At 37.1% G+C, this 19,758-nt stretch overlaps 1 protein-coding gene across 1 annotated transcript in view; it reads left to right on the top strand.

The window, feature by feature from the left end:
- The window catches only part of uba6 (ubiquitin like modifier activating enzyme 6), a 136,708-nt gene that overhangs the window by 37,425 nt on the left and 79,525 nt on the right, over positions 1-19,758 (top strand). The window contains exons 4-9 of the mRNA XM_028805841.2: positions 3,931-3,959; positions 6,235-6,329; positions 9,134-9,245; positions 11,500-11,580; positions 12,910-13,032; positions 17,090-17,213. Of these exons, the coding sequence (XP_028661674.2) occupies positions 3,931-3,959; positions 6,235-6,329; positions 9,134-9,245; positions 11,500-11,580; positions 12,910-13,032; positions 17,090-17,213 (564 nt within the window). The remainder of the gene's footprint in view (positions 1-3,930; positions 3,960-6,234; positions 6,330-9,133; positions 9,246-11,499; positions 11,581-12,909; positions 13,033-17,089; positions 17,214-19,758) is intronic.

The following is a 19,758-nucleotide window of genomic DNA, read 5'->3' as shown; positions in this document are numbered from 1 at the left end:
CTACTCATTCTAATCTTTGCATTTTTCAAAATCCAAGTTTAGGTACTTCTCTTACGTAATTCTTCTGCATGCCAATCCCTCCTATATGTTCCTCAGATATCTGTGTTCTCACTGTTCACCTTTCTGTATTGTGCCTAACCCAAATAGCACAAAAAAGTAAGTACAATACAATCCCTCTTAACTGACCTCACATTAATCAGCCGACAGATTAACCGGCCTGTTAAAATAAAATAAAATAAAAAATTTTTAATCCTGAGTTGTTCTTTATATTATATATATGCACTTCCTTCTTTCCTGGAAGATGAGAGGGCTCCTACTTTCAGAGTGATTTCCGTTCACATATTCCTTTATGAATTTTCCACAGTGCCTTCTTCTTTCTACCTGACGGCTCCCCTGCTTCTCCCATCGGGCTTTGCAACAGGGGAGTCGCCCTACCTGCAGGTGCAGCTGCCTTCCACACTGGTCCAGTAGCCCTCTGATCCCTGGCTACATCGGGCTCCATCTGGACCGAGATTTCGGTTCTTTCCCCAGCGGCCAGGGCACTCATGCTGGGGCTAAACCAGCCCAAAGCCTCCACGACTGCCGCTGCCTTTCGACGGCCAGTCGTCTTCAATACTGGTCACTCCAGCTCTGTGATCGCTCAGCTGGAGTGGCCGCTTTCTTCAGCCCCACCGAGTGTCAGCCAAACACTCCTCTGCAGGGGTTTACCTCCCATCTTCCTGCATTTACTCCCATCCCAAATCTGCTCTCTCTCTCTCTGTCCTGCACCGGCTTTCCTCTATCTGCTTCCTTCTCCATTAACCTCCCGTTCTTTCCTGTTCTCCCCCTAGCCGCCTCACGCTTCTATTTATCCCCGTGGATCAGATGTGGCAATTAGCAGTTCCCAGGAACAATTACGGATGCGGACGACTCCTCACCTGTGCACTTAAGCTAGGATCGCCCACATCACAAATTCCCCGGGGACTGATCAGCCACACATACTCTCTAAGCCGCGAGTGTGGTGATTATTTATTTAAAAAGTGGCCTTTCTGACTTGATCTGTGGACCCGCTACACCACACTGTCCAGTTGTTGTACGAGAAAAAAACCCATGTGCGAAATCGTGGATGAAGCCTTGTGGATATGGTTTCTTCAGGAACGTCGAAGAGATACAGTACATACCTTAGAAATATTTTTCTACATGAAAATAGGTATGTGACGGATTAACCGGCCAAAACGGCAACCGGCCATGGGTCCAGTCCCGAGGTGGCCGGTTAAGAAGGATTGTACTGTATTTTGTCTGGAATCTCCAGGCTAACCGATTAATACTGGACAGTCACATTTTATTTTATTCCTGAGCCAAGCAACAATTTCCACTCTCATTTCTTTTTTTATTAAAGCATATTTGTTAGAGTAAGTGACTGTTATTTACTTTTATGCAATGCTTTTGACAGATGAGTCATTGACAGTGCTGCACGCTGTGCTGTCAAATGCAAAACCACAAACCATTGTTCAGTTCTATTTAAACAGATAATTAACAAGTAAGCATGTTGGACATGCCAAAGTCTTTATCTTTATAACATCTGAGAAGATTCTAGCAGCATGTGATGCAGTTTTAGATAAAAACATCACCCAAAGGAGGGTCGATTCTTGCATGATATGCAGATCTGCTTTTTGGCCAGTTGGCCTTCTTGGGTGCTACCATGAAAAGTGTTTATGCAAAACAGTTGCATTGACAAGTCAAAATAGTAAATATAGTAGGGCTGCAACAACTAACTGCCATAATCGGTGATAATTGATTATTAAAGCACTGGCAACGAATCACTTTTGCAGTTAGTTGGTTATTACATTAGGTTGACTACGTTATGGTGTGCAATTGTCTCACTATTGCATTCAATTGTGAACGTATTTAAAGCAAATGATAGAGAAGACAATATGACTTAAAATTTCCTGAGTTTTGGAGCAGTTTACTTGGAATTGAAGCAAAAGAAGGTTGAGAGTGGCAAAATGTGAAGGTCTGACCTTGTATGGCATGGGAGCACAACGCCACATACGATCGTTTGAAAAGGAAACGCTCCGTTACAGGCTCTGTGGAGGAGGTGGTCAGACATTTTCATGACGCCTTGCCAGTAAACCGTCCTTATCATAAAGTTAAAAACAAACAAAAAAAACCAAAAAAAATGTAAATGACTTGTCTGATTTTGAAGTGACGGTTTAATGTGATTCTGAATACATAACCCACAATGTAAGTTCAGCTAATTTAATTTATTGAAAACTTTTGTGTTTTTAAAGAAATCGTGTGTGCAAATTCGTTGGACAACCAATGCTAGTTTTTTTTTTTTTTACTATTTATTTTTAATTTATTGTTATGTAAATGTTTTATAAAAGCCTATACAGTGGAACCTCAGTTTGTGACCATAATTCGTTCTGGAAACGTGCTCGCAGTCCAAAACACTCGTATATCAAAGTGAATTTCCCCATAAGAAATAATGGAAACTCAGATGATTCGTTCCACAACCCAAAACTATTCATATATAAATGATTAATACAAAATGTAAAGTAAAAATACATAAAACAAATTAACCTGCACTTTTCCTTTGAAAAGAATCATGGCTGGTGTGAGTGAGTTTCTAAACTCTTGTGGGATTCCACCCAACGGGACGACACGCGGAAGAGCGTCCCAAAGCAATCGCAGTCTCCCAGCGCTGTAGCAGTTCACCGTAAAAGCGAATCCGAAAAGATTGCGGACATGCTATAAGCGCCTACCGTCGATGGGTGATACAAGGAACATTATAAATGCGCAGGGCACAGTACTACTTGGCCACGAGTCTGCCTGACTGCTGTGTCTGTGTATAGGAGAGTGGCAGATCCCACTACAATAAATAACCGCGCTGTTGCTGTTTCAAGCTGAATAAAGCTGGTAGTGCAAGACGGGTACTCGCACGTCACAGCACACACACACACAGTCACAATGCTAATGCTGCAGTAAACAGTATACGCTCGTACGGATGTGACTATATGAGTGAGGCACGCCGACTCAGACGGAGAATAGGAGACGATTGCCCACAATCCCGCAGCGAGAGAGAAGAACCATCAGCTCAGTTGTGATTAAGTGACGCTCAGCAGACAAAGCGTATACATACTACTCGTATTGCAAGATGTCGCTCATTTATCAAGTCAAAATTTATTACAAATTTTAGCTCGTCTTGCAAAACACTTGTAAACCAAGTTACTCACAAACCGAGGTTCCACTGTATTATGTTTAAAATATCTACAAGTAGTTCATTTAAAAAAAAAAATACTTTCTGAAAAATTTTTGCCAACTTTTTTTTCCCAAAAGGTTCCATTTCATGAACTTTATGTGTTTAATTTCAAATTAAAATAAGTAATCATTAAGTGTTGTATTTGTTACAAGCCAACTAATCGACAAAATAATCAACAGATTAATTGGTTAACAGAATAATTGTTAGTTGTAGCCCTATAGCATGAATAAGCTACCAAATTATGTTAAAAGCTATAACTAATATTACAACAGGTTTTAGGGTTTGTTTAAAGATGTGAATGCAGAGTTTTAAGTGAGGAAACAAATAAGAGAGCCATGTCCAACACCAGCTTTTTGCTGTACATTTCAAATTATTTTTTTCGGCTACTATTTTAAATACCGTGTGTAATAAATAATATTTTTACAGTGTTTCAATTAGAATTGTTGAAGTATGTGAAGACTAAACCTAACCGTTTTAGAAAATATGAGAATTTTAAGTTGACTTTTTGTGAATAATGCTTCAAATGGTTAAGGGAAGTGTGTTCAGTACAGTCTTAGTGACAGTTTTAAGTAATTCAAATACTCAGTGATTTTATTAATCATTTAGGTAAACACTCAGTAACAGTTTTAACTTGTTACGGAAACAGTAATTATACATCTCAATTAATCAACAATATCTTTTTTTTCCAGCAAAAAATATTGTCCTTGCAGGTGTAAAGGTACGTTTGTTCGATATTTCATTTGAAAGTTTTTGTGTGTTTTCCCTAATATTTCAGGTACTTTGTAAAGTTTTTTCTGTTATTGCTTTAACACTACAAGTATTGTAGTATACACATTGTTGTGGAGTCGGAGTTATAAGTAATTACTGGGTTACTGTACCGACTCCAACTCAAGACTAAGTTGTAATGTGTTAAAATTTCCAATTCCAGTTACTAATTCGATTAAACTGTTTATTCTTCAAGCCATTTGAAAAAAATACAGCCTCTTTTTTAATATTCTAAGTTTTGTCTTATGGTTAATGTTATTCAATGTTTGTAACTTCTTTAATAATAAATATACCGTATATACTCACATATAAGTCGGATCTTGAAACCCGAAAAAACGATCATAAAATCAGACCCTGACTTATACGCCCTTTCAAAAATGCAACACTTAATTTTTTTCTTTTAACATCTTCTTGCCTCCTCCAATCTCACACCAGTTTCTCAGACGCATTGAATTTTGTTGCAGCACCGCAGTTCGCCACTTCAACGACATTTAATTTAAAACCAGCTTCATATTTTCTTCTGATCGAATGCTCCATTGTAGATAAGGGATGCTCTTACGATAAAGGTGTATGAGGGTGTGAGATACAAAAAACACAAATCAGTGGAAACGTCGCTTCAGAATAGTTCGGGTATTACCATGTGGTCACGTAGGCACAATAGAGAGAGAGAGAGAGAGAGAGGGTGGGAGCACACGCTGATACAGCACATTGCCACACCCAGATAGAAAAAAAAAAGGCCGTGTGCTCCATGGTTACTCTCTCAGCTGGGCGTTAGCATATCATAATCCCTTGTACCAATAGTGTGAATTTTCTGCGTTCGACTTATACGACCGACATTATAAAATACCAGAAATTATACGATAAAATCAAGTCCCGACATATCTGCGGGAGAACTTATCCACGAGTGTATACGGTAAAAAAAAAAGCCACAGTAGCATCGCTGCAGCCTTTAAACCCAAAATTTAACTGGTTAGGATGCTGAAAAGTAGTCTGATGATTCATGCTGGCAGTAATAAAATGCCTTTTGTCTGGTATGTTGTATGCTTTCAATCGTTATAGTAGATATATGGGTTTAGTTACAAATAGAGGAGCCGGAGTCAGTGGTACCAGAAATCGAGGAGTTGGCGTCAAAGGTTTTGTGTGCCAACTCTACCACGCTGACAATTTGTCTACAACAAGACTGGAAATCGTACTGACTTTTTTTTCTTTTCAGTTCCCATCATTTCCCATTCTTGCTGCAAATCAGAAATTTTTTACATCAGTTATTTTTACACGATTGATGTTCTGCTGCCATTTTGGGTATAACTTGCATTGTTGAAGCATAGTATCATTTACAATACCTAGGAGAACAGAGTGTTTTCCCGTAATCATTTTCTTGTTCGTTTCATTGGATGACAAATATAGCATGCTGAGAAGGGAACAATCCTTTATTATTTTTTCATTCATCTGACTGATGAATACTATCATCCCTAAATTCTAAAACAGTAGCAGAATGTGATATTAGCGCATGCAATGGCACTAAAACTTTCCATATCTTTCTTAGCAGTCATAGTAAGTACGTCCATGAATATCATTTCTTGTTTATGCTACATTGCATATGTAGTTGACTTACAGTATCATCACTGACAAGCTAAAATAAGAAATCTCCTGTATTGACAAAGCTATTCAATGTAAAATTGGGCGTATTTTCATTTTACAAGTGATGGCACAGTTTTTTTTGAGTGGACTTCTATAATAGATGAGTTGTTTTTTTTATTAATTTTATTTCAAAAAACTAACATAGTATAAGATACAACATTATACAACAGATACTTCAAAATAAATCTAGAAAGAACACCAGAAAAATAAAACAAAAAAAAAGAGAAAAACAAAACAAGAGTTCAAGAGTTCATTCTTTTTCATTTCCTTGAAGAACTGCAGGTAAGTCTTAGTGAACCCCATTGAGGTGCTTTACACGGTCTGATTGCTTCATAGATAAAGGTTAAGCTTCTCATGGCTTGACTGGTTGAGTGCTTTCCCTTTGTTACTGAAATGGCTTACTTTATTTCCAAGAAAGTTACTTGAGTATTCTTTTCCTCACCTATTAAAGTTACTTGAATATTCTTATCCTCACTTATTACATGTTCTTGCGTTTATATTTTTTGTCTTTTCTTCGGTTTACTTCCTTGTAAGATCTCACATTAAGGTTTTAAGAAATTTTACTAAGTTCATAATGGTAACTATTTTAGGCTTTGACCGTCCATGATACAAAGAAATGTGAAACCTGGGATCTTGGAACTAATTTCTTTATTCGTGAAGAAGACATTTTGACCCAGAGAAGCAGGCAAGTGTTTTTTTTTTTTTGTTTGTTTTTTTTGGATTTGAAAATAAGTATATTGATAGAAATTCCACTGAAAAATAGACTTTATATAACTTGTTAGTAGTTAAAATAGAAAGTACCCATGTCTGATACTCAGCACATTTAGTGTACATTTTTCTGAAGAGATGGCACATGCTTTAAAGAAAGTTTTTAGTAGTATCCATCCATCCATCATCCAATCCACTATATCCTAACTACAATATCACGGGGGTCTGCTGGAATCAATCCCAGCCAACACAGGGCGCAAGGCAGGAAACAAACCCTGGGCAGGGTGCCAGCCCACCGCAGGTCACACACACACCAAGCACACACTAGGGACAATTTAGGATCGCCAATGCACCTAACCTACATGTCTTTGGACTGTGGGAGGAAACTGGAGTACCCTGAGGAAACCCACGCAGACACAGGGAGAACATGCAAACTCCACGCAGGGAGGATCCAGGAAGCGAACTCAGGTCTCCTAACTGTGAGGCAGCCGCCCTACCCTCTGCCCAACCATGCCACCATTTTTAGCCGTATGCTACACTTCATCATTACAACTTTCACTTTAAATTTGACACTTTTTTTTTTTCGACCCTTTCATTCACAGTTTTGCTTTGAAAAGACTTTGAACGTTTATAAAAACCATCTTAATGAAAACACATGTTAGGAGTGCAAACATCTGATTTGTTACTGGAATTAGAGATGTAAATAATGGTAACTTTTGATTTTCAAGTAAATCCTACTACATAAATAAAATGAAAAAAGATCAGTCTATGTCTGTCTCAGGTTGTACATAACTCTCAAGACTGCTATGTATCGTGCTTGATTTAATTCCGTCTTTTAACAGCTAACAAGTGATGTCGTCAATGATACTCACAACCACACCAATAAAAAGTGTTGGCAAGTGACCTCTAAGTGTTTAGATAGATGGATAGAATTCTTTATTGTCATTATGCATACACATAACAACATTTTTGTTGGTAGGACTCGGCTTCAAGGCAGAATACTTAAAATACAGAATACACTATAAATAATAAAATAAACATAATGAGTATAAAAGACAGCAGCAATAAAACGTCATCACTTAGACACTATAGCTGTTGTGGTATTGTGAAATCTACTGACTGGACAGTAATGCCTTGTTTTTTGTATGAAAATGTGCTATATAAATAAATGTTGTTGTTGTAATTTGCATGGATTATAGGGTGCAGGACCTCCACAAATGCAAAAATTTGAATATTACACTAAATAAGATGCAAAAAGTTATAAGAAGCGTAAGATAGAATAATTATTGCGCAATCAAATCACGTGTATGAGACTGGCTGCCCAGTCAAAGATGCATGGCCTCGTCCAGACAAAGTGCATAGATCAGCAGTTCTTTAGTGAGCTTTAACTTTTTACAAAATTTAACTTACTATAATAAATGTTGGTGTTTATATATTAGTATAATGTAAGCCATAGTTTTGAAGGCTCAATGGCAGCTGCTGATGGGAGACTTTGAAAAGCCCTGGCACACAAATCCTCTAACTCAGGCTGTAACACACATACACGGGCCCTGTTCACATATCCGCATGATAGCTGACACTTAATTTTTTATTTTTAAATATTTATTTTACAGCAAAATGCTATGCTTGACAATATATTCTTTTATTACATTATTAAATAAATAATACTTTTTTTTGTTTTTCGTTATTTGAATATATGACTAAAATTGACAGTCAATAAATCTAACCCTGTGACTGTATTATGTACTGTACAGAGTATGACAGCAACCAAGCAACTCTCATTTCTTTTTTTTACTTTGTGTGCAAATTCTGCTTTACAATAAAGTACTCACCTATATTATTGATAAACTAATGTATTGACACCACTTTTTTGGCTGCTTTCACCAATAGCATTTGCTTGGTTGACACAAATAAATATTGCAGTCTGCAAATAATTTCACTTAATGGGAAACAGACTGTTGTCTAAATGGTTTCAAGCCAAGTGAGGAATATTCATTCAGTGTGACACCAGTTGTCTAAAATTCAGAGCATAACAACCTGCTTCTTGTATAAGAAGTTCAGATGGACCAATTTTGGATTTAAATAATTTGTCATTCCAACTGCCTACCTCCAGCCTCCCTGTACTTTCCAGCTTGTTTGTTCCTCGTCTGGTGTCCACTGGCTGCTATACACTCCTTGATTGTAATGTATGAGCTTCATATGGAAGGCATTGAAATAAAACTCTTTGTAAAAGCTTGGATTTTCAATTCTATTTAATTTTAAAACCAATGGAACTAAAATTAAAGTAAAAAATGACATGTTGCTCAACATGGGGTGTGAAAGTCTGGCTTGTTATAAAAAAAAATTAAATAAAGGTAAGCATGTCTGGTGCATCAGGAAGATCTTCTCATGCTGGTTGACTGTGTTTGTTTGTTTGAGCTGTAAATTTTGAATGAAAACATTTTAAGTAATGAAAAACTGTCCCATTTAAGTATATCCCATACCATAACATTACCTTTGTTTATTTCTTCATCTTCACATCCCTTCTCCAAATTACTTCTACTGTATAAAAAATTTGAAAAAGAGCCATTATTCAGTCAGGGAAGAGAAGAATCTTAAAGTTATTTGTTCTTTTTTTAGGTTTTGTTTTTTTGGATACCATTTAATTTTTCATTTCAAGAGTTTCTGTAATTACTGTAATTTATCAAAATATATGTATTCTCTAAAAATGTGAATATTTTTAAATATACACGTGATGGCAACAATATATACATATATTGTATATATACCTTTTTGTTTCAGAGTTGAAGCAGTCTATTCACATATTGCAGAATTGAACCCTTATGTTCAGGTCAACATATCAGCTGCCTCTTTGGATGAAAATACTGATCTTTCATTTTTAAAGCAATTTCAGGTCAGTCACTGTTTATTTTGCTGTTTTGCTAGAAGTTGATAAGGTCAGGTGGGTGTGAAGGTAGAACATAACAAGCCCGTTGCACAAAGCTTATGAACAGTGTGGGTTGAGAACAGAACAAAGTTATTTGGGGAAAACAAATGAGCACTTGGTGTAAAATCTATTCATTATCCAGGCTTTTTTTCAAATTGGGTTAATTCATTCAGTTGGTATCTGATCATTTTAAGAATCTTGGGTAGCAAGTCCCAAATCGTGGTGGTAAAATTTGGCTTAGGCCTGTCAAAATATTTAATGTACTCACAGACCCAACACTTCACACTCTAAATAGAAAATATTTTTTTCTTAGTGTGTTTATGAGATTACTTGAAATTGGTATTTGCAAAATTTTGTAATTTATTGGTATTATTTCTGTGTGTAGATGGTATTGCAAATGTTTACTGCTTTTTCAATGCCACAGTATCATAATATGCTGTGTCTATCTATCTATCTATCTATCTATCTATCTATCTATCTATCTATCTATCTATCTATCTATCTGTCTATCTGTCTATCTGTCTATCTATCTGTCTATCTATCTATCTATTCCATGTGCAGTATACAGCAAAAACCTAGCATGTGCCAGCAGCACTCAGGGATGTTCCTCTGTGTCTGATGTCATTTTTGACTCTGACTTTGAGTACAAGGCAGCCCTTCTTCATAGCTGCATTCTGTATGTAACACATAGGGAAAACCTAGCGTGCGTCAGCAGCATGCAGGGGGACGTCCCTCTGTGTCATTTCATTTATTGTATTTCAATAGAGGCTCAGTTGTTAAAGCGCAGTGTCATTAGTTGGGACATTATTAATCAAATCATGATATATACTATGTATGCACGTATGAACTATGACTTACAGTGTATTTTTATATGTATATATATATCAGTATTAGAGTATAATTTTTGAATATATTGGTATATGCTTTTGTAAGAATGTACTAAATTCACATATGAAACTTGCTGGCACATATTTTGGCAAAAGACATTTCAATTGCAATAAAAGAACAACATAATCTCCTGGATATTCACAAAGAACAATAGCCTGTTTAATGCCTGTTATTGGGGTTCATCCAGTTTAGTTGATTTTCTCAACCTCCTTAAGGCTTCTTGTATCATTAAACACTTCCATCCATTTCTTTGTTGTGCCCACTTTCGTCACATACAACTTGTCATCAAGTCATCCTCAACCTCTCTCTTCAAATGCCCCAAACCACTTTAGCCTGTCATTTCTTTACCCCTTCAATTCTCATTACTCTTCCCTTATCTAGGTAAATCACACTTGCACTTGGTCAGGTTTATCTGAGTCATCATCAACTTTTCTGTCTTCTCTTTCATTGACTGCATTTCTTTGGCATACACCAGACATCAATTCATCTCTAGTTATGCTGCTACAGTTTCTCATTTAAAATTCAGAGTATGATGGGTGCCCCCTACTCCTCTTCCTCTTGTTACCACCCTGGAGTCTACACCTCCATCCCCATTTAATATGTTTCCTAAGTAGTAAAACTTCCTTAATTTTGCAAAAATGGTTTGTATATTGAGTATGACTTTACTTGTGCTACATCATTTGCCTATTGAGTATGACTTTACTTGTGCTGTATCATTTGCCATCACCCCTGTCACAACACACTGTGCAGACACCTCCTTACATCGCTGTATCATTCTGTTTTTATTCTCAGAACAGACTCAGAACAGATCCTAAGTGAATTGGCACATTAACATCAAATATTTCAATACCTTTATTTTCAGTTTTGACCACCTCTTATCCTTCTTTATACAGTACCAGTAACAGCGTACTGCACGATAATGTGCAGTGATCACACTTGACTTATAGATTTCATCCTCTTTCTCTGTACGTTTAGCATTTGTTTGCTCAGAGGTTGATGCGCTTGATGCTTCGTGAGCAGCTCTTCTTTTCTCCACCCTAGTGCCCCGCTTCTTCTCTTCTTTCGTCTGCATCTTTTTGTATTAAAACTGATTAAGTCAGTTTTTGTGTTGCAGTTAGTACGTTTTTCTTAATTTTTCACTTAAGCTAGCACTTAAGTGTTCAGTCTATCTCATGAATGATTTAAGATATGAAGAGGTAGAGGAAGTGATATATACCTGTATATATATATATATATATATCTTTTTTTTTAAGAAATGTAGATTTTGTTTCTGTTACAATGATGACATTGTTTACATCATAACTACTTGTAATTACATTTATTTTTCTTTTAGTGTGTGATTTTAACAGATACCAGGATTTCTTTGCAAAAGAAGATCAATGATTTTTGTCGCCTACAGCAGCCTCCTATTAAGGTTTGATTCTAAGTGTATTTGCAAAGTGTCCTTTTAAAGAACATTTCACAAAGACTTTTAATGGGCAAATAAAAGTAATTTTTACCTTCAGTTAAATTTTGTGATAAAAGCTAAGTATTCCAAATCTGAAGTGCTTCAAAAGTCCAAAACATTTTGGGCTCTGATATGACACCACCTGTGTTGTTTCAAATTATTTTTATTGCTGAGCAGATGTGAACAATGTTTGCGCAGATTCCAAATGGATTTACTCATTCTGACTGGGAGGGAGTGGCATAGGGTCTGATGTATGGTTCACCATAAAGGATTAAGCACCACAAAGCTAAGACACATGATTGATGGCTGGATTGAGGAGTTAGGTTTGTGCCCTGTGAAGTGACGTGACATAAAGCCAGGAGAAACAATAGATGACCAGAATTTGGGGTCCCTTGTGAAGCAGCAAGATCCATGAAGCACCATCTCATGATTGACTATCTTCTCCCATGAAGCTCTGCAATGTAATTTTTTATTATTGGCAAAAAACGTGTTTTTTTTTTATATATGTACACTCACAGTATACGAAAACTAAATGTAGTTCTCTCATCGGTCAGTTAATGGCTTTGAGCATGGTGCGCATGATGGAGTGAAGATTGGCCTAGATAATTCTGACCTGTTGGCCAATTCTCTGAGGTTTTAAGACATATGTCACGTAAATGCACATTATAATAATGGCTTGGTGATATTAATTATTATTCACATGAGTTGTCATTGACCTGGTTTTGCTGCATTTCCCCAGTTGATCACATGTGTCTCCAATTTTCCTAGCTGATCACGTGTATATCTCCAAGATATCACATCATGTATATGCAAATATTCCAAAATGAAAAATTTCCAAAATACTTCTGGTCTCAGGCATTTCAGATTAGAGATACTCAAACTGTAGTATGTTTTTAATTTTTAGCTTAATAGGTTGCGTTCCGTAAGTCTCTACTGTATGTCATCTGGTAGAATATACTAAAATATTGGGCAATTCCAGTCTATATTTTAAAACCCCATCATATGGTAAAATTCAGAGACCTTTTCATTTGGAGATCTGTTTTTCCTATTCACAGCTCAAGTAAATAATTTGTATGGTTGTAAAATTCAGAGAATTTGATTTTTTATTACTCTTTTTCCAATTTGCTTGTTGCATGTTATTTTATTGATAATGTTTGGTATATGGATTCAAAAACTGTTTCACTAAATAAGCTTTTGTAAAAAAAGTAATTTCCATCCCAAATTGTACAGTATACATAAATCATAATGTCCTTTTATAATTTGATAAATGTTTCCATTGTATTATCTAATACACAGTTTATCAGCTCTGATGTCTATGGGATATGTGCACGCATCTTTTGTGATTTTGGCGACCAATTTGAAGTTTCTGATCCCAATGGGGAAGAAGTGAAAGAAATATTTGTACAGAGTATTACTAAGGTAAAGTACTGTTTAATATAAAGAACAGAAGAGTTCATTGCTGATAATATGGATGTAGAGTAAAGTGCATAAAAATATGGAGGTGCTGTTTGGCAATACATAAATAGCTGCATTTAATGTATTATTACAGTATATAGTTCACTTTGATTTACAGATGTACAAAAAATGAATAAATACACGTAATTAACAATGGATATATGATATTATATTTAAATTTTTTTAAAATATTAATAATTAAACAGTTAGCCATGTTTTTTGAAATAGCAATCATGTTATATCTCTCTATTATAATTATTATATTTAATCTCTATTATAATTATAAATATTGGGATGAGACATGACTTTTTGAGAGACTTTTTGGAATGAAGTCCAGTGAGACGGAGACTTTTACCATGAGATTCTTTCAAGTCGCACCCTACTTACAACCTTTTTCAAACAAGACCACGGTCATCTAACCTCTCAGTCGTGTGAATGCTTTTGTCAGACACACTTCCTGTGCTTTCAGCTCTTATAAATTTTATCAGGACAATAATTGTATACATTCTAGACATGTCAACGACTAAGCGAAGAAGAAAGAGCAGGGACAAACATTCGAAAAAGTCAGGTAATTTATTAGAGATAAAGAAACTAAATTCACTCCCGGGCAGTTATACATTGCGTTGTCACGGTGTAAGTCCAAACACGGAATCAAAATTCAATGCGATCTTGAAGAAAAGTTAATTCCAAATAATGTTTTTACTGAAATTTTTAATGCATATGTAACCAATTCCCATGAAAACAATAATGTCTTTAAATTGTATATCCGGTTAACCAAACCCGGGGGTGGGCGAGCGAAGCAAGCAGGGGGCGGAGCCCCCTAGTTTATCAAAAGATTACCCATAGGATATGATATGCCATTTTATTAATACTATTTCTGCTTAACCATATAGTTAATTATATCTACAGATGTTAAAAAAATGGATTAAAAAATGAATACTAATTATCTGTATACATTTGTCTATTTCTATGTACATTTTTTGTAGTATTTTTGTGTTTAATATCATGTTATATTATTATTTTTTTTGCTTTAAATTCTTTATTTCTAAACTTGTACTGTCCTTTAGACAAGGGTTCCCAAATAATTTTAAGCCTACAGTATGCCTCCAAAACATTGTACTATCTGGGTCAAGGCAACCCACTAATATAAACAACCATACTGCAAAGAAGAGTGTGATCTTGGCTTCTTGGTTAATGATAATAGTAGCTGCACAGCATGAAGAAAGATGGACAGACCTTACTAGATGCCAACAACAGGCTGGCTGAATAAGAAAGAACAAAGAAACTGAATTTTAATTTTTAGCTTAATAGGTTGCACTCTGTAAGTCTCTGTTGTATACAGTCTGGTAGATTATACTAAAATATTGGGCAGTTTCAGTCTATTTTTTAAAACCCCATCATATGTTAAAATTCAGAGACCTTTTTCTTTTGGATATCTGTTTTTCCCATTCACAGCTCAAGTAACGTTTGTATGGTTATAAAATTCAGAGAATTAGAGTTTTTATTTTTATTTTTCCAATTTGCTTGAGGCATGTTATTTTATTGATAATGTTTGGTATATGGATTCATAAACTGTTTCACCAAATAAGCTTTTGTAAAAAAAAAAGTAATTTCCATCCCAAATTGTATACGTAAATCATAATGTCCATAATAATTTGATAAATGTTTCCATTGTATTATCTGATACACAGTTTATCAGCTCTGATGTCTGTTTATATCTACAGATGTTAAAAAAGGTTTTTAAAAAAATGAATACTAATTATCTGTATGCATTTTTATATTTCTGTGTTCATTTTATGTAGTATTTTTGTGTTTAATATCATGTTATTATTATTTTACTTTAAATTCTTTATTTGGAAATGTGCACTGTCCTCTAGACAAGGGTTCCCAAATGATTTTAAGCCTATGCCCCCAAAACATTGTACCCACAAGTATAAATACAATACTGCAAAGAAGAGTGTGATCTTGAATTCTTGGTTACTGATAATAGTAGCTGCACAGCATGAAGAAAGATAGACAGACTGACCTTGCTAGATGCCAACAACAGGCTGGCTGAATAAGAAAAAACAAACAAACTGAATTTTAATTTTTAGCGTAATAGGCTGTGCTCTGTAAGTCTCTACTGTATGCCATCTGGTAGATTATCCTAAAATATAGGGCAGTTCCAGTCTATTCAAACAGACAAACAAACTGAACAGAAAGAACAAACAAACTGAATTTGTACCCAGGGGGAAATTTGGGTTGTTACAGAAGTTTTTTAAATAAATACATGCATACATAAATAAGTAGATAAGTAATTAAATAAATACACACACACACAGGTCTGAACACACACCAGAATGACTATAAAGAAAGAAAATACAGATTAGTAAATGCTTAACTACAGTAGACTATTGACACATGTGTCATCAAATGTTATGTGATATCTCTAGGCCAGAGGTTTTCTTTCTTTTTTTTCTTTCCAAATCCCCTCCAGGAATTGAGCACAGAGACACAGATCCAGGCACTATGTGTTTGTGTTTTTTTTTTTTGAGGAATACATTTTCCCAGTTTTCTTTTGTGTCTGTGTGTGTGTTCCCTTACGTATCGAATGAGAGCTGCTTTCATATTCACAACTTGCAAACGTGCAAAAACATCAACCTCAGTAGGGCTGTTGCAGATCCTCAAGTGGAACGTGGCAGCCTCTGGTTTGGAAAACACTGACTTAGACTTAGAAATGGAATGGCCTTATATAAAATTAAATTCATTTGAATTATGTGAATGAAAGGAGGGCAAGTCGTAATAATTTAAATTCACAATAGATAAAGGTGTATTTTAAAACCTGATACCTTTTGATCACCCTCATTTATGAGCCTCTCTGAGTAATTCAGCATGGAATTCTGATCTACTAATAATGTTTGACTCATGTAACAAATGTTTTGATAAAATCACACTATTAGACACATCAACCCACCTGGACTATTTTAACTTTGGTGTTAGGGAATTGTTTAAATTAAACAGTAGAATTGGAACTTTTGTTATATTTTTCCTCAAGGAATATTGACAAATATTGTATCGGGTTGTTCTCATATTAGTTATTTTAAAGATGAGCTTCGTCTCAGTCCTGTATCATCATTAGTGTTTGGCAGGATGCATTTGTTGCATTTTTCAATTGTTATATGAGAAAAGCTATATACACATATTAGCAGTATTCATACACCGGTGTTTGTAGTCAGAATTATAAACAAGTTACACCTTTTCTGTGTAGTTTCAATCTTGAACAGATATGAAAATCAGAGAACTATGTGAAGTGATAGACAGAGAGTTACTCAGGTGGGGTTTGCTAGTATTTTATGAGTAAATGATACGAGGGCAATCCCAAAAGTAAGGTCTCCTATTTTTTTAGAAATACAAACAACCGTTTATTTTCTATAATGTTTACATCATTTTAAAGGTTAAAGACTTATTTATTTTTCTACATAATCGCCATTTCGGTCAATGCATTTTTGTAGACGCTGTGGTAGTTTTAGAATGCCCATGTCATACCAGCTCGCCGCCATGTCCTTCAGGAAGTGTTGAACCTCATCTTTCACCACTTCGTCGGAGCAGAATCGCCTTCCGGACAAATATTCTTTCAACTTAGGGAACAGGAGGTAGTCACTGGCTGCCAAGTCCGGACTATAGGGTGGGTGATGAAGTTCCAACCACCGATCTTTACGCATCTTTTCCTCAACCTTTGCGACTGTCTCGTCGGAAATTGACGGTCTCCTGCGCGAACTTCTTACTTGGCAGTAGCGTTCAACGGGAGCTCCATTTTCAAGGGCTGCCAAGCCAAGATTGAGCTTCCCAGTGAAGCCGCCGTGCATGCTTGTTTGGGAGTGGAGGAAGCACCAATCACAACAGTGTGGCCAACAGCCGTACGAACAGTTTCTCTACGTCCCCACCGCTTTGGAGACCTTACTTTTGGGATTGCCCTCGTAACATGTTATTGTTGAAAAAAAGTTTGATTGTGTGTTCTTGTTTTTTTCATTTTTAATTCTAGGCAAATCCTGGTATTGTTACATGCCTTGAAAACAGGACTCATGGTCTTCAATCTGGACAGACTGTAACCTTTAAAGAAATTAATGGAATGTCAGAGCTCAATGGGAACACCCATCAAATAGAAGGTTTAAGATTATTTTAATTCTTGTTTTTAAAATTTTCTTACTTTTTGCTGAACAAGATTAGTCTAATAAAGCATCATTTGAGGGTCTGGGCATTGCCTGGTGTTTTATCGCACTATAAAATCAAAATGGTCCTGCTTGCTGTTTTACAGCTGTAGGTGTTTTATTATAGATGAAGGGCTTTTAGGGTCTCTCCTTAAAACATGAACCCCATTTCAAATGCATAAATTCTTTTTCCTGTGGATTACAGTTATGTGTTACACTTCTTTTGCTACTCCTGTTTATCTGTTCTTACACTTGTCAACCTTCAGGAATATAATCTCCTTGAGCATGGGAAATGCACAATATAAATATATTATTAGTAGTAGTATTATTATACAGGATGGCACAGTGGGTAGGGCTGCTGCCTCGCATTTGGGAGACCTGGGGACCTGGGTTCGCTTCCCTGGTCCTCCCTGCGTGGAGTTTGCATGTTCTCCCCGTGTCTGCGTGGGTTTTCTCCGGGTGCTCCGGTTTCCTCCCACAGTCCAAAGACATGCAGGTTAGGTGGATTGGCGATTCTAAATTGGCCCTAGTGTGTGCTTGGTGTGTTTGTGTGTGTCCTGCGATGGGTTGGCACCCTGCCCGGTTCCAGCCTTGTGCCCCGTGTTGCCTGGGATTGGCTCCAGCAGACCCCCGTGACCCTGTGTTCGGATTCAGCGGGTTGGAAAATGGATGGATGGATGGATGGATGGATGGGTTATTATACAGTTCCCAGTTGCAGTGCACTTGTATTTAGAACTTTTCATGCACTACCTTAAGACTTCACTCAAGAATGACTGCTACAGTAGATTGTGAGTGTCCTCTCTCTCCCTCAACCTGACTGACTTAACTGAGAAAAAAGTTTTCTGAACTCCCGGCAGTAAAATAGAATAAAACGTACAAACAGGAAAGCAAGCTGAATAAATTTTAATCTTAAAATATTATCATACCAGTAACGGTTCACTGCACGATAACGTGCACTGAATACACTTGGCTTGAGCATTCCCAGTTCTCCTCCTCTTTCCCTGTACGTTTAACATTCCTGTGCTCAGAGGTTGATGCGTTTGCTGCTTCCTGAGCATCTCGTCTTTTCTCCACTCTAGCGGACCGCTTCTTCTCTTCTTTCGTTTGCATTGAAACTGATTAAGTCAGTGTTTGTGTTGCAATTACTTAGTGCATTTTTCTTAATTTTTTACTTAAGCTGGCACTTAAGTCTTCAATCTGCTTCGAGAATGATTTAAGATATGAAGAGGTAGGGGAAGTGACAGCGAAAGTGGTAGGGATGAGAACGGCGCCTGTACACATGCGCCGCACGGCCACCCTTCTGGCTGCTGCAGAGAGTTGATTCTACAATAAAATAAAATAAAAATAAAAAGAGGAATAACCTTGCAGGTCAATTATCACCCTGACAGCAAACAGTAGAGGTCACGTAGTATAAGTGTACCAAATTTCAGGTCAAATGGTTTTGCGAGCTACAGGTGATTTAAAATCCTGGACAGACAAACGAACAGCCACGGTAGCGTATTATATATAAAGAAAAGTGTGCCATAAAAGCAAAATGGAAATGTGGCTATCCAAACCATAAAACCTGTGTGAACGGTGCTATATAGCGCCCGATCTGGCACAGACTCAGACAGAGGCACGTACTTAAACAAAGCACACTTTTTTATTTCTCTTCAGCCGTGGGGCACGCCTTCCCCATGTCCCACAGGCCCAACACAGTCCCAAAACACTCACAAACCACAACACTCTTCTCTTCCTTTCTTTCTGTCTTTCTTTTCCACCACTCCTCCTCCTCAGGCTTAGTCCTCCTCCTCCTGACTCTGGCTCTCGAGTGATGGTGGCTGGCCCTTTTTATACCCCACCCAGAAGCGTTCCAGGTGCTTGGCCACCTGGTCCTAATTGCCCTTCCGGGTGGGGCTGAAGATATGACCAGCCAGGCTGCTGTCTCCATGCAGCTCCCCCTGGTGGCCATCCGAGCCTCCAACCAGGCTGTGGAGGACTCCATCTTCCATGGAGCCATGCGCCGGGGTGGGGAATCATTATCTGTCAGGGAGGCTGCCACCAAGCGTCCCGGGGGAGGTATTGAGGTGACCATGGCTGCTCCCCCGGAACAGATGCAGCAGGGGCGTCCCTGCCGGGCATGGGACCCGGCTGTCCTTCACACCTGATAATTCTAGATGTTGTCTCTCAGACAGCAGTTAATCTTACAGTTGCAACAAAGCCTCCCTTACCTCTAGTCAGCTCCCTCTCGTTTGCTCTTTCTTCACCAGCTTATCACCTGACTTTATGTAGCTTACTTCACTAGTGGTCCTGTCCCAGGCAGATTTTGTGTGGGCTCATAAATCTAAGACTTATCTCTCACCACCCCCAGTCTTTCTTCCTGGAGGGTGAAGTGGTGCTCATGGTTCTAAACCTGGAGGCTAATAAATTCTGCCTGTCCTTTTCTCTGATAATTGGAGGCTCATTCAACTAAATCCACGCTTCTGACATCACAGAGTATTGAAAGGACAGCTTTGCATTTGGC

The sequence above is a fragment of the Erpetoichthys calabaricus genome, chromosome 7, assembly GCF_900747795.2.
Source record: "Erpetoichthys calabaricus chromosome 7, fErpCal1.3, whole genome shotgun sequence".
In the NCBI taxonomy this organism is placed as follows: Eukaryota; Metazoa; Chordata; class Cladistia; order Polypteriformes; family Polypteridae; genus Erpetoichthys; species Erpetoichthys calabaricus.
This window is presented reverse-complemented; position numbering and strand designations above follow the sequence as displayed.